Here is a 15,459-nt window from a genome sequence, read left to right on the forward strand (position 1 = left end):
AGAGTTAGATATTGCAGGTGCGGCCTCACTGCATTCTCACAAAATCCTTGCAGACATTCACTTTGGGTCCTCTTTAGACTGTGTTTTCAAGCAGTTTTCTTTTCTAATTTAGGATTCCCACTGTGAGTGTCTGCCCAAGAGCAGAAGGTCATTCCATCTTAAAAACAAACAATAACAAATAAAAATGCACTTAAATTGTTACCTGGTTGCATTTGACCCTTCTCACCTACTTGTTTTGATTTAGGGTAGCATACACAGCGGAGAAGGCAATGGCACCCCACTCCAGTACTTTGCCTGGAAAATCCCATGGACGGAGGAGCCTGGTAGGCTGCAGTCCATGGGGTCGCTGAGGGTCGGACACGACTGAGCGACTTCACTTTCACTTTTCACTTTCGTGCATTGGAGAAGGAAATGGCAACCCACTCCAGTGTTCTTGCCTGGAGAATCCCAGGGACGGGGGAGCCTGGTGGGCTGCCGTCTCTGGAGTCACACAGAGTCGGACACGACTGAAGCGACTTAGCAGCAGCAGCAGCAGCATACACAGCACACTGGTTTGTTTTTTGTGATTTTTTTTGCCTGTGTGTTTTGTTTTTGTTTCTTGGTGGCCATTCAGTTGTAATGCACATTTAGTTGAGGGGAAAAACTAGTAAATTTTTTTCTGTTAATTTAAAATAAATCAGGTTAATTAACAGAAATACACCTGCATAGAAATAATTCCATAAAACATCAGGAATTGTTTTTTTGTCTTACATAAAAATCATGATTTGTGGATCATAAAAGACACAGTACAAAATTTTCATTGGATTATAATTTTTGTTTGAAAATTTGATTCATGCCTTTCTACCCTGTCACTTAGTGATTATGTGACTTTGGATAAAAGAAAAGTTACTCAGAGCCAACCAATAACATTTCTTGACACCGCTGAGTCCTGATTTAGCAGCAGTTCTGCCTGGGGACAGACCAACTCTATCAAGTGACCAGATGCTATTAGCTGGTGACACTGACTCAGTGGCCACACTCATCATGTACTGGTGAGAAAGGATTGTCTCTCATATTTATAAACAAGCATAAAAACTAGCAGAGGGACAAATGAGGCTCAGGGCCTATGGTGATGTTCTGGGCAAATTTGATGTCATTTGCATCATTGTAACTAGTTCATCAATTTTACCTCATAGCATTGAAACATTTACATTTATTCTTGAGGTCTTCTCTGCAGTCACCTCTTACCCATACTATAACATGTGTGCAATTTTTATCTGCTTGGATGTGTCCCAGTATCTTGTCTAACCTAGAACAACATTCTTGGAGGATTCCATCATGGTATATCAAAGACCTGAGTCCCTCCAGCTAACTAAAGAAGCTTATTCTCATCACCGCTTTGCAGCCTGCTAGGACTCAATGGCTGATAGCCAAGGTTGTGTCTACGATAGAGTCTTGGCCTTTATGCCACACATCGACCAAAATATTGAAGAAAGAGATCATGTAGCAGAAGCTAAGGCTACTCCAGTGGAGTTATGAATGGAGAAAGGTTATTTTATTTATTTATTTTTTACATGATTACTAAGTTTGATTCAACAGCTACACCCACTCCTGCCTTGTAAACATAACAGGCTCCTCTCAAGGTTACATTGTGATGTGAGTACAGGTTTCTTGTTTTCAATGACAGCTTTACGAAAAAAGTGTTAGTTGCTCAGTCATGTCCAACTCTTTGTGACCCCAGGAGCCTGCCAGGCTCCTCTGTCTGTGGGATTTTGCAGGCAAGAACTGCTAGCCAGACAACAAGAATCTAATATGGACATTTGGAAGCTCTAGCATATCACAGAGGAATTTTTTTACATTTACATCTCACTTTCCTTTGCTAGCCCAGCTTTTAAAAATCCTAGAATAAACTCAGAAAACATTAAATTATGACAGAGCTGTTCACAAACTACTTCTCATCCATCAATCTTGAAGAACATATGTACATTACCTAAGAAAATGTTTATTAATGCAGGAGATTTCATTGGAAACCTGCTCCAAATGTTTAATTTTGTTATCTTCTTTTCTCCTTGGACTTAAAGACCAAGATGGTATCATTTTTGGAGCTCAGAACTCATTACTTGCCAATCCGCTCATACAGGTAAAAAGACCAGGGTGAAATTTCACATATAGTATCTGACCCATGAGAGATTTCCCAGGAGGCTGGATTTCCTCCACTATTTTCTGCTTTGAATGCTTGAAGTGTGCCTTGTGACACTAACTCAGGAGATTTTGTGTGAAGTCATTCTGTCCTCATTTATTGCTTGGCTTTAGTAGGTGGAAAGAGATACCTCTTATGGCTGCATATTATTTACGAGCTTGGAGATAGGTCCTATCTGGCACTTCTCATTTTATTAAGTCTTTCACTATCTCATTCCAGTGTAGCACAGTTAATCTGCTTTGTTTATTCTCTACATTTTTCATTCGGACACGTTCTTTTCTCTGAGTGTTCCTTTAGAGAATTATTCAGGCATTTGGATAACCTTTTTTCCTCTTTAGAAAATGAGATAAAGGTATTCAAGCCAGGTCAACTTCTCTCCAGAGAACACAATCCAGAAATTTAGAATTATTATGCAGGATTTATAAAGAAAGGTATTTCTAGATCAAAGCTGATTTTTATCTTTTATTATCTACCCATTGTCATCTTATTTGTCAATATCTCTACCTTTTACTTATTATAAATTAGGTCATGTCCTTTATTCTTTGTAAAAGACCATCATAATTATGAATCAGTCTTCATTGTATATTCCAGTAATAGAGAAATTGATACTCTTTTTAATATATGAAAGAAATATTTCTGAAGATAAATAGGATATTGTTTTTTCAGAAGAGAATCTTATGTGGTTGTCTTGGTATAGTTGCATGAATCTTTTCTTTAAATGATATCATGGGATTTGGTATATTTTTATATGTGTGTGTATAAATAGAAGAAGTGGTGGGATCAATCTTTTGATTCTTCACTCTATCTTCTATCTGTCTTAATAACCTGTTCTAAGCACCACTGCCGTCCTTGGCATCTTTCTCAATTCATTGTTATTGCTGCTTCGTTCATTCCTGGTCTGTAGTTATGAACATCCAACTGAAGCTGCTGATTAGCATCTACCTCTGAAAGGTTTTATAATTTTTCAGTGGGTGTCAAGCAGAGTGCTGTGCACCAGTTAGCAATCCCAGGGGAGGACTCTAAACATTTCTGCCCAATGCATCTTGGTATCAGAGTTGTCGAGGATAACACAGTGCTGTCAGGCACTGGCTACAACAATGTTAAACTCACAAAGAGCAGAAAGAGAGCGAGATCAGCTTCAGCAGTGGGTGTGGGTCCCCTGTGGCCAGCGTGTCTCTCCCTGGAGCTAATGAAGAGGAGTTGGCCTCTGCAAACCCCTCTCACACTGCAGTGAAAGGAGCCCTGTCCTCGTCCCTCTCGGGGCAGATGTAACGGGGGGTTGGACAGGTGTCTCATCCTGCCCTTGCATTAAGCAGAGACAAAAGAGTGTTTGCTGCCCCTGAAACAAGGAAAGGTATTCCCACACAAGGTGACGAGCCTGGCACAGGCTGTGTGGGCTCTTTGTGTCTCGTTGAGGAACAGTTCCAGGCTTAAGGCCCACCTTTGTATTGGGGTCGAAAGACTGAGCGTGAGACCACCTTTCCCAGCAATAGGAATCTGTGTTTTTGATAATAAGAATTTATCCTAAATCCTTCAAATGCCAAAAAGTCACATCCACTGGAAAAGTTAGAAGAACCAGACCTGGGAGTTCAGGAATGACTGAGGTATCTGGAATAAGGTGGTGGCTGGAGGGGGAGAATTGAAGGAGCTGTGACTTTCCAGGCTCCGGCTACAATCCCTAAAGCCCTAATGCCCATTTTCATCATCCGTGGGCAATCTCTAGGCTTTTTGTTTGCTTTTTCCAGTCTATATCCACCACAAACAGCTTAAGCTGTTTTTAAGCCTCCCTTTCCACTTTACTTCTGTTGTTCCTATTAATTTAACTGGTATTTTTCTTATATAAAGCTCTTGGTTTGGGGTAGGACCCTTAGAGAGGAAACTATTAATAACATTAAAAATACATATATATGTATATTTACAAAACAACTTAAATAAAGAAAAACATATTATGTTCCTATATGGGAAGGTTTAATATCATGAAAATGCCAACACTTTTCAAATTAATCTATATTTAATTAATTATAAAAAGAATTCCAGTGGTTTGGAAGGGGAGGAAATTAATGAAGTGACTTAAATATTTTTTGAAGAAGAAATGTGATTAGAAAGACTATTAGAAGCATGAATTAGTAAGGCCATATTTTCCCAACCAGATTTTAAAACTTATTAGAAAGCTGCTGTAATAAGAGTATACAACTGCCACAGGACAAATAATTGACCATCATAGCCCTTGTTCGCTAACCTTTTGCCGCAATAAAGAGCAAATTCAGATTCTTTTCTTCCAAAGCTAAAAAAATATTATTAGAAAAAAGTCATTTTTCTATTTTGTTTTACATTCTCGAGGTCAAAGTTTCTAAAACTATCAGCATTTGCAGTGAGTTAATATTCTACAGACCTGCAGTCATTAGAGAGACTATATTTATAGTCTGTTTATAGGAAGAGCAGTGAACTAAAAAGCATGTAACTCTACAGCCTAGCCTAGACTTTATCATCTTTCATCTACTCTCATCTGTTTTTCTTTTGATTTTTTAAGATAAATTTAACTTGCATCTTTCTCACAGAATTTTGTCTCACAGAACATGTATAATAATGGGCATGTACAGTCCATTCTAAAGGAGATCAGTCCTGGGTGTTCTTTGGAAGGACTGATGCTGTAGCTGAAACTCCAATACTTTGGCCACCTCATGCGAAGAGTTGACTCATTGGAAAAGACTCTGATGCTGGGAGGGATTGGGGGCAGGAGGAGAAGAGGACGACAGAGGATGAGATGGCTGGATGGCCTCACCAACTCGATGGACATGAGTTTGGGTGAACTCCGGGAGTTGGTGATGGACAGGGAGGCCTGGCGGGCTGCAATTCATGGGGTCGCAAAGAGTCGGACATGACTGAGCGACTGAACTGAACAGTAATGAACATGCACAATAGTAAAGGAAGGAAGCTAGTATTTTATAAGGGATAAAACCCAAAGAGTACCTTTTTTTCCCCTCTATTGAACAAATATTTAGCGGTTCCAGATCAAGAAGGCAGAGTAGGAAGATCCTGAGCTCAGCTCCTCCTGTGGACACACCAAGACTACAACTACATGCAGAACGATTATCTCTGGGAATGAACTGAAGACTAGCACAGCAGATTTTCTGCAGCTTGGAATGTAAACAGAATGCCGTGTCAAGGTGGGCAGGAGGGTCAAAGATGCAGTCTAGACAGAAACCGTACCCAGACTGCGTGACCCACTAGTGGGAGAGATATCACAACTGTGGAGGTGCCCCTATGGAGTGAGGGCTCCAAGTCCCACCTGGGGATCCCCTTTGTACCTACATAAGGAAGATGAGCCCGCATAACATTTGGCTTTGAAGACCAGTGGGGTTTACACTTGGAAGAGCTGGAGGGCTGTGGAAAACTGAGACTTGCTCTTGAAAGGTTCACATGTAAACTCACTTGCTCTGAGTACAAGCACAGAGTCAGGAAAATGTGAAGGGCACCTGGGTCACACCCTGAAGGAGGCTCACTGGTCATTTTGGGAGTGATGCTGGAGGGGTAGGGAGCTGGGACACCTTCTCCAGGGATGAGGGCATTGGCAGGTGCCATTGAAGGTACCTCTCCTTCACCTAGCTGGCCCAGGACTGGCAAGCAACATTTCTGTCACTCTCCATCAACTAGCTAACACCCTGTGCACCACCCCAGATTCTCCTGAGGACCCACCCTGCTCGACTACCCACTTAGTTGGTCCCTTCAAAGTGGCCCTTGCCCCACCTGGCATGTGACCTAGCTGGCACGGGCAACTGTACAGAGTGGCTCCACCTCTGGGGAGCCATTGCCTGCATACCGTGAGCCCATAGCAGTCAATAGAGCCACACAGCCCCAACCAGGGCACAACTGTGATCCAAACACAGCAGGAGGATGCACACAGCACACACAGGGGACACCCCAGAGCACCTGGCTCTGGTGACCAGGAGGAATTGCCCCACAGGACACCTGCTACATACGCCTATTCTTTCAAGAACAGGAGCTGTAGCTGATCTACCTAATGCATACAAACAGACACACAGGCAAAATGAAAAGAGAAAGGAATTCTTATAAACCAAAGCCAAAGATAAAAACATCAGAAAAAGAACTAAATGAGATGATAGCAATTTACCTGATAGAGTGTTCAAAATGATAGTCATCAGAATGGTCACCACAGTTAGGAGAGGAAGGGATGGACTCAGTGAGAACTTGCAAAGACAGACTGTATAAAAAAAGACCCAATCAGGACTGAAGAATTCAATGACTGAAATAGAAAGTACAGTGGAGGAAATCAGCAGCAGGTGAGTGGATGCAGAAGAACGGAGCAGCAATCTGGAAAACAGGTTAGTGGAAATCACCCCATGAGAACAGCAAAAAGAAAAAATGAATAAAAACCGATGAGGGTTAAGATTCCCTGGGACAACTACAAGCATACTAACATTTACATTAGAGAGGCCCCAGAGGAGAAGAGAGAAAGGGATGGAAAACCTGTTTGAAGAAATAATGGCTGAAAACTTCCCTCTCCTGGCAAACGACACAGACAAGTCCAAGAAGCACACAGAGTTCTAAACAAGATGAATCAAAGACACCCACACCAAGACACATTATAATTAAATGTCAAAAGTTAAAGACAGAGAAGAGTATTAAAAGTTTTGCAGTATTTCTTTTTACATTTATAAGAATAAGTGCAGAAAAGGGTTTATTGCTATCCCCTTCTGGGAGACAAGTCACCAAATAAAATCTTTATTTATTTATTTATTTTTTTAAATTTTATTTAATTTTTAAATTTTACATAATTGTATTAGTTTTGCCAAATATCAGAATGAATCCACCACAGGTATACATGTGCATCTCACTAAAATTTTCCAGAAATCTATAACCAGTATGTTCTCACTGCCTATAAATAACCAATGTTATAGGGTCATTGGGTGTATAAAACCTATTGTAAATGCTATCATCTACTTCAGGACATTTTATCCTTTCTTCTTCTTTCTGAGATGTTCTAACCTTTTCCAGTGAATGCAGATTTCTTCTGCAAAGGAAACAGCAATTTTATAAATTTAAGGAAAATATTCCTGAAACAGAAGTATAATTGTTAAAATTCAATATTTGAACATTATGTATCATATTCCATTTTTTTTTAATTCCTGAAATAAAGGATAGGGCATAAGATACTTGTTTTGTATTACTCTGGAATACTGTAGATTCTTTATTTATTGTTTCTCTTTAGCTTTGTCTCTTCTCTAAAACCTGATTTTTTTTCAGGAGCTTAGAAATATGCCAAGAAACTAGTTTTCTACCTCTGCCACCAATTGATATCATTGCTTCATTACTTTTTAAGATAAGTCACAGAAATGCTGGGTTTTTCCAAAGGTGTTACATTGTTTCCCCAAATAGCAGTATAAAGAAAACACTAACTTTTATTATTTGATATTGCTTTTTAGAGAAATTATTACAAAATTTGGGGAGCAAATTTCATGACCAAATTTGGTAGGCATCATAGCTTAAGGTTATTACATCAGATTCTTTACTTTCTTCAACCTTTATCTCATGTATTTTTTTTAATCCTAGTGTGTTCTGTGAACTTTTGTACACACTTTAAACAAGCTGTTGAAAGACAACTTCTGTGAAGGAAAACAACCTCACAACACTGAACAGCAGTCAAAACTGGGAATCCTTGCTTTCAAAAGTAAAGAGGTGGTAGAATGTGCAGGGACGCACTCTTTAAATCTCAGTGGAGCTTTGTTTGTGTTTTAGCTGCTCAGCATTCCGGATCTTAGTTCCCAGACCAGGGATCATCAAACCCAGGCCCCTTGCAGTGGACACGCCAGGTCCTAACCTCCGGATCACCAGGGAAGTCCCTCAGTGACATCCACGCCAGGCCCTAACCTCCGGATCACCAGGGAAGTCCCTCAGTGACATCCACGCCAGTAACCTCCGGATCACCAGGGAAGTCCCTCAGTGACATCCACGCCAAGCCCTAACCTCCGGATCACCAGGGAAGTCCCTCAGTGACATCCACGCCAAGCCCTAACCTCCGGCACCAGGAAGTCCTCAACCTCCGGATCCGGATCACCAGGGAAGTCCCTCAGTGACATCCACGCCATCCTAACCTCCGGATCACCAGGAAGTCCTCAGTGAACCTCCTCCGGATCACCAGGGAAGTCCCTCAGTGACATCCACGCCAAGCCCTAACCTCCGGATCACCAGGGAAGTCCCTCAGTGACATCCACGCCAGGCCCTAACCTCCGGATCACCAGGGAAGTCCCTCAGTGACATCCACGCCAAGCCCTAACCTCCGGATCACCAGGGACCCTCAGTGACATCCACGCCAGGCCCTAACCTCCGGATCACCAGGGACCCTCAGTGACACCCCTTATGCTTTGCTTGTCCTCATCTTTCTGTGTGTCTTTCATTTGTGGGGAAGCATGGAGCCTCCTCAGTCGGTTTTCAATCCCACTTTCTGATTCAGTCACCTCAGAATTATGTCTCAAAAGAGCTGAATGACTAAGCAAATGCCTGTCATTCTCCCTTTTTCTCAAAACATGTGTTATTTTCCCCAAATTATTAGTTAAATCTTGATGTAATGGTCCTTCAGGACTATAGGAACAGAATTTTTGTATTTTATGTATTTATTTATTGAGAGAATGAGCACGTGTGTGTGTGTAAGGGGGAAGGAGACTGAAATATGAAGGAGACTGAGGAGTCATCTCTCAGAGAAGGACCTGCTTTAGTGATTCCATTTGATTCATATTCCTTTTTTAAGTCTAAGAAATCATATATTTTATAATTAATTTTGGAGTTTAATTTCCTTTCTCTCTGCTTGGCTACATGCTGCTCATCCTTCCAGGCCTAGCTGAAATTTTAGCCCTAGGCAAGAAGGGATGAACGCCACTGACACTCAGATTCACTCTTAAGAAACTTATGTTGTAGTTATTTGTAACCAGATATTATTTTGTGTCCTTGTGTTCAAACTTGTTTAATACAATGACGGTGTCTTTCTCATTCGTGTCTCGTCTCAGGGAGGTGATGGGACACAGTGAACAAGTATAAGGGCTTTCAGTGTAGACAGACATGGGTTTGAAGGCTGTCCTGTCACTTTCAAGCTTCTCCTTGAACACATGATCACTTCATAGATGGCAGATCGTGATGAAGAGTAAATGAAGCGGTCCAACATGTTGGTGGCATTAGATAGTCAAAAATTAGTATGATTCTCTTCCTATCTCTTACAGCACCTATATTTGGGCTCGGAAGTAACAGATACAAAGCACATTTATACTGAGTGAATAAATGGTTGAAGTAATAGAATTTTAATCTAGTCTACATCCTTAGCAAATAAAAATCACAGTTACTGCATTCTAACATGCTTGTCATCATGTGTGCAGAATCCTAAAACTATACATAACAGTTTAGAAACGTTCTTCGCTATCTCTGAACTCAAGAATTATCTTTTCTTTTATTTGGTTTCCAATATCCTGTTATTGGTTTGACTTCTATTGCGTTTGTGCCGAGAACAAAACAGATGTCTTCTACATTTTACCCCAATCGCCCATGGTTTCCTCCCTGGCAGTCTGTTATACTGGTCCCGGTCTCCATTAGACACTAGCCCTTCTGATGATTTCCTTGGCTTTCTTCCAAGTGGAGCCTTCTAATTTTAGAGTCAAAACGCTGGAAGAACAAACCACAGATGTGCATTGAAATATGCACAGTATGGGTACAGAGCTATTTCTAAGAGTTATAATAGGAAACATCTTTAACCTGAAGATGTTGTTTGGAAACAGCATCTCTCCCTTTCTTTTTCTTTGTCTAGTCTGGGAATCCGACCTTATTTTTCCTACCTCACACTGGGATTTGAGGAACTAAAAATATCTTATTAAAACATTTATTTTCCAAGTGTAGTCTGCATCTCTCCTACAATGGCAGGTCATAATAGATTTTAAATATTATTTTCAATTCAGAGCAAGCTTTTGTTTATTATATAATACAAAACATTTTTTGCACTTTATAATTCAATTAGTCTCCTAAGAATATTTCAGAAGAAAAAAAGAAAGCAAAACTTTTCTCCAAAAGAAAGTCAGAAACTTCACTGTTACTGGAGTCCAAACTTTTTCAAGGCCAGAATTATGCCTGTCTCAAAGTAGGTAAGTCACTTTGGAGTCACACAGATCTGATTTTAAACACAAATTCTGACCTTTGGCAGTCATTTATTCTTGATTAAGTAGAGAAATCTTTATTTTCTATATCCTATACCTGCAATAAAATAAAACACAGAAAATACTAGAAGGATTGCTTAGTGAATTTATCTAATGTAGATGCTCTAGATATATTTTTCAAGAGAAAACTCTTATTTTAAGTAAGATTTAGAATCTGGATTGCAGATTGCGTGCTAAGTCGCCTCAGTCATGTCTGACTCTGTGTGACCCTATGGACTGTAGCCTGCCAGGCTCCTCTGTCCATGGGAATTCTCCAGGCCAGAACACTGGAGTAGGTTGCTCTCCTCCAGGGGATCTTCCCGACCTAGGGATCAAACCTGCATCTCTTATGTCTCCTGCATTGGCAGGCAGGTTCTAAATAGATTTTTAAAGAGAAATGTCATATTTTAAGTAAGATTTAGAATCTGAATTGTAGATTATCACTGATCTATTTGTAATGTCCATTTGGCAAGGGCCCTTCTTGCTCGGGTCACCTTGGTTTCCAAGATAAAGGTGATATTGTTCTGAATCCCCTCCAAGGATTCTAGGAATCTCTGGAAGAAGTGGGGAGGTGGCCAGAAGTCGAGGCCTGTGCCTCTCAGAGCTTCTCTTGATTTTCAGTCTCTCATTTCCTAATTTCTCCCCTTCCACTGTCTTCTCCTTTCTGGATGTTCTGCCTCTTTTCTGAATCTCACTGCCTCCTGGACACACCAGGTCTTTATTTCCTCAAGTGTTAACTTATGGTATGTGTTATCTGACTTTATTAAAATATTGAAAATATGGGACAAGGAAAGGGAACATTGCACAGTAGTCAGAGCAGCTTAAAAGCGAGCGTATGACGTAAAGTTGAATTTTCTGTTCTTGAAAGTTTCGTCCGGCATTTCTCCCATGGTGAGTCTTCTCCTTGTGCTTGTGCTTATGCCCACTCAGTTGTGTCCGACTCTTTGCAGCCTCATGGACTGTAGCCCACCAGGCAACTCTGTCCGTGGATTTCTGAGGCAAGAATCCTGGAGCGCGCTGCTACTTCCTACTCCAGGGGAATCTTCCTGACCTAGGGATCAAACCTGTGTCTCTAGAGTGTTCCTTAGCCTTCTACTAGGTTGCTGGTCACCTGCCAGGTAGCTGGGTCCCCTCTTGTCTCAAATCCCCTCCAGCCCTGTCTCACTTTCTCGAGACCCCAGCAGCCCCAGTTCCCTTGGGCTCCTTTGGCACAGTCATCGATACTCCCTTTGTCTCGTGTTTCCACCACAGGGCTAATATTTATTAGCCATATTTATTAGACGACTACATCAGTCTTCTAATATAGGCCATTAGGCAGTGCTTTTCTTTTCCCTTTGTCTTTCTTTTTTTCTTTTTTTGAACTCAAGGAGGCTGGCGGGCTACGGTCCATAGTGTCACAAAGAGTCAGACAGGACTGAAGCAACTGCGCGCACACACGTGCACATTCTGAAAGAATCTCAGATCCCCTCTTACATTTTTAAGTTGATGTTCTCAAGTTTGTTATCCTGCATTTCAATACCCTCCCTGCTTTTAACTATCTTCGAATATCTTACATCTCACAGAATGGTTTCCTTGTCCGCATGGAAACCAATTATCCGTGCTCCTCTCTTACGGCCTGGACTGAGTGTATGGCAGGAATACCTTCATGGTTGTAACCCTGGTGGAGCCCGACTCAACTCCTGGGGCTTGCTCAGTGCTCAAAAATCTGTCAAGTTTAGTGGAGTGTATAGAGGCCCCTATGGGGATTAATAGAATCAGGGCTCAAACAAAAACCCTGGTTCCCAGACTCTGCTAAGCAAAAACATTTGCTTCTGACTCCTTGGGAATTCCACATGTACTGACTGAGAAGGTTTCCCAGGCAGCACTCACCCAGCCCTCTCCCGCAGGATGGGCTGACTGTAGAACAAGCCATATCTAGAGTCAGACAGATGCGTCTGGAGACCCGCATTCCACTCCCAGGCACTGGTTCCCAGTACAGTTGGGAGGCAAATGTGAAAGTTGACTTATTCAAACTTACCATGTTGTTGAATTTATTCAGCATACACTGTCAAAATGGAATGCTGAGTTGTTTCAAGTAATTTTCAGAGTGTAAACATTTTACTTAAAACACCATTAATTAAATTGTCTCATTTGATCAAAGGCCCTGGCCATATGTCGGTCCATAAAAAGGCCAACTCAGGTGCCTTCAACCTAAATATTAGTTCAGGTATACAACTTCCAGTAGGAATGTTTGATGCAGCTGTGTGTGGGAAGCTCATAATTCCAGATGAAACACACATGTGCCATCGCCCCTTTCTTAATATTCTTTTTGCACCCTCTGAAATGTATGATTAAATGATTAAAAAACAAAAGCAAAAACAGAAACAGTTCAGCAAGGAAGAGATAAGAGAAGAAAGTCAGGTGGCGTCTCACATCTCTTACTTTGTACTTTCTTTACAATTTTATTTGTTTGGCTGTGTCTGCTCTTAGTTGTGGCATACGGGATCTTTAGTTGTTACTTGCAGGAATCTTAGTTACGGCATGCGAGCTCTTTAGTTTTGGCATGTGGGATCTAGTTCCCTGATCAAGGATCAAGGCTGGTCCCCTGCATTGGGGGTGCACAGTCTTAGCCATTGTACCACTAGGGAAGTAAGACCCTTACTTTGTACTTTTGATGCCTGTCTTTTATTGCTCTTTCCCTAAGTGAAATGAGAATTTGGACAAGAAATAATGAAATGAATAAACTTGAACTCTTTTCTGACAGGAACTATCTTAGACATTTGGTAGCCATAGGACTGGTAAGAACCAAGGTTGGATACCAATCCATTACACTACAGTAATCATCACTGGTTTAGTTTTTTATACCACATTTTATCTTGGTAAGAATAAAATGATAAAAAGAGATAATAAATGGCCAAACTTGATATGCAAAGGTAATAGTAATATTGACACTTGATGTCAGAGGCAGTTCTTAAACTACGTTGATGACCTGACATAAAATCACTTTCTGGCCTCTTTAAATCCTTTTTTTTAAATTCTCTTTGCAGGTAAAGATAAGATTAAAGTGTCTGAGGACGACTTGAAGAAACTCCCTCTAATTAAATGGTGTATTTTGGAAACCATTCGTTTAAGAGCCCCTGGTGTCATCGCTCGAAAAGTGCTGAAGCCAGTTAAAATTTTGGTGAGCTTTGATTTTGTTTTAAAATAATGAACCTTCTAGAAAAAAAGTGGATACTTTATCCATTTGTTTGTTAGATACTTTCTCAATTTCCATTAAATACTGAGTGACACAGAAACAGGTTACTAGTAAAAGTTGTGCAGCAACATTTTGTTAATATGGGTATTTATCTGTTGGCAAATATTTCAGCTAAAACACAACCCTTTTGTAATCACTTTGGCTATGTGGTTCTGTATCAGAATTAGTATAATCCTATTTCAACAAGCAGGGAGGTTGGAAAATTTCTTCTTTGTTGTACCAACCTATTCCTCAGCTGGATAGGTTGGGGAATTGAGGGCATGAGGAAGGTCCTTTAGGATAACTGGAAGACTTCAGGCCCCAGATCACAGTTGCAGGTACACACAGCAGGAACGCCATGGGTAGCTGCAACTGATGTTAGGAATTAAAAACGGAGTGAGGTCTTTTCTATGGGCCAAGCAGAATTTTCTCAAGTGCACCAGAAAAGGTATGTACATATGGCAGATGTTTAGTTCCATATACAGTGAACCAACCAGGCAGAACAAAATAATCTTTTTTAGATGATTGACTTGGGGCCTGAATTATCCAGATAGGTTGTATTTAGTCAGCCCTCCATTTATATTAGCTTTGTTTATACACAGCTTGAGAGTGCCTGGATTTAAATGAAGAAAATTTTGTGGTAGTAGAACACAAAAGAGACAAAAAATCCGAATTTTATACAAGTTGCTACTTGCTAAATACAAAGGAAATGTAGTTTATTTAACTGATCTTATGCAAATTGTAGCATTGAGTTTTAAAGGGATTTTTAACAGTTTTTTTTTTTTAATAATCAAAATATTAATTATATTAGACTATGGATATAAATGAATATATATTTAAATATTTATAATTCTAAATATATATATAATTTGTATAATAAACTTATATAATAAAAAATATACATATTGATTGGAAATAATCAAACAACTTCATGCAGTTAAGTAGAACAATGTGTTTATCACTCTGAATATTACTATTCAATATAATTGTTATTGAATTTTTATTAAGCTTTATTTATATCCTGGCCAGTAGATAAGTAGCTGAATTGCAGAATAGTTAATTGTCTGACAAAGACAAGTGGATGTTTGTTTTTATTGTTATTTTAAGCCTACCGATCCTATACAAATTCTGTTAGATCTATACCTGAATTTTTCTATTTCAGAGTTTAGAGGAGAAAAAGACTATAAAGAGAAGCTAAAAGAAGAAATTAAAAATTGCTTAGAATCTCACAAGTCAGAGATAACCACTGTGAACATTTTGATATTATTGTAATTTTAGAATTTTGTCCTATAGTATGTTCATTAAAATATAAATTGAGGTCACACCAAGCTAATTTTCTCACAACTTACTTTTATTTTATTTAATAATAGATCCAAAATAGTTTTTTTAATCAATAAAAGACATTTATGTCATTTTAAATTACAGCATAATCTAATATTGAATATATGGACACCAAATAAATTTTTAAATCAGTTCTCTGTTCTTGAATATGTATGTGGCTTCCATTCTTTCACTATTATAAACAGTGTAAAGATGAACATTCCTATAGCTAAATTTTTGTGCACATTACTGATTATCTTCTTAGTATAAATGAACACAACTTGGTTCTTTTAAACATCAAATATTCTCTGAAACAAAGTAGAATATCTTTGCTGAATATATTAACATGTTCCCAGGAGTTTGGACCATAAAAACATTCATAGATGGGATCACCTATGTCTTGACCCGTTGGACAACTGGTCAAGTTTCCTTGCTATGAATTCTAGAAGTATTCTCCATTGCTGTTTCCTAATGGAGTCTGAGCAGGATATATATTTTTGCTCTCGTAATTACTTCTGTATATATTTATATATATATATGAATAAGTGAGAATG

The 15,459-nt window shown here is 39.6% G+C and overlaps 1 protein-coding gene across 3 annotated transcripts in view; it reads left to right on the top strand.

Annotated features, from left to right (window-relative positions):
- The window catches only part of CYP39A1 (cytochrome P450 family 39 subfamily A member 1), a 144,043-nt gene that overhangs the window by 38,210 nt on the left and 90,374 nt on the right, over positions 1-15,459 (top strand). For all 3 annotated transcript variants that reach the window (XM_070361034.1, XM_070361036.1, XM_070361035.1), the window contains exon 8: positions 13,398-13,531. In XM_070361034.1, the coding sequence (XP_070217135.1) occupies positions 13,398-13,531 (134 nt within the window). The remainder of the gene's footprint in view (positions 1-13,397; positions 13,532-15,459) is intronic.

This window comes from Bos mutus, chromosome 23 (genome assembly GCF_027580195.1).
Source record: "Bos mutus isolate GX-2022 chromosome 23, NWIPB_WYAK_1.1, whole genome shotgun sequence".
Lineage (NCBI taxonomy): Eukaryota > Metazoa > Chordata > Mammalia > Artiodactyla > Bovidae > Bos > Bos mutus.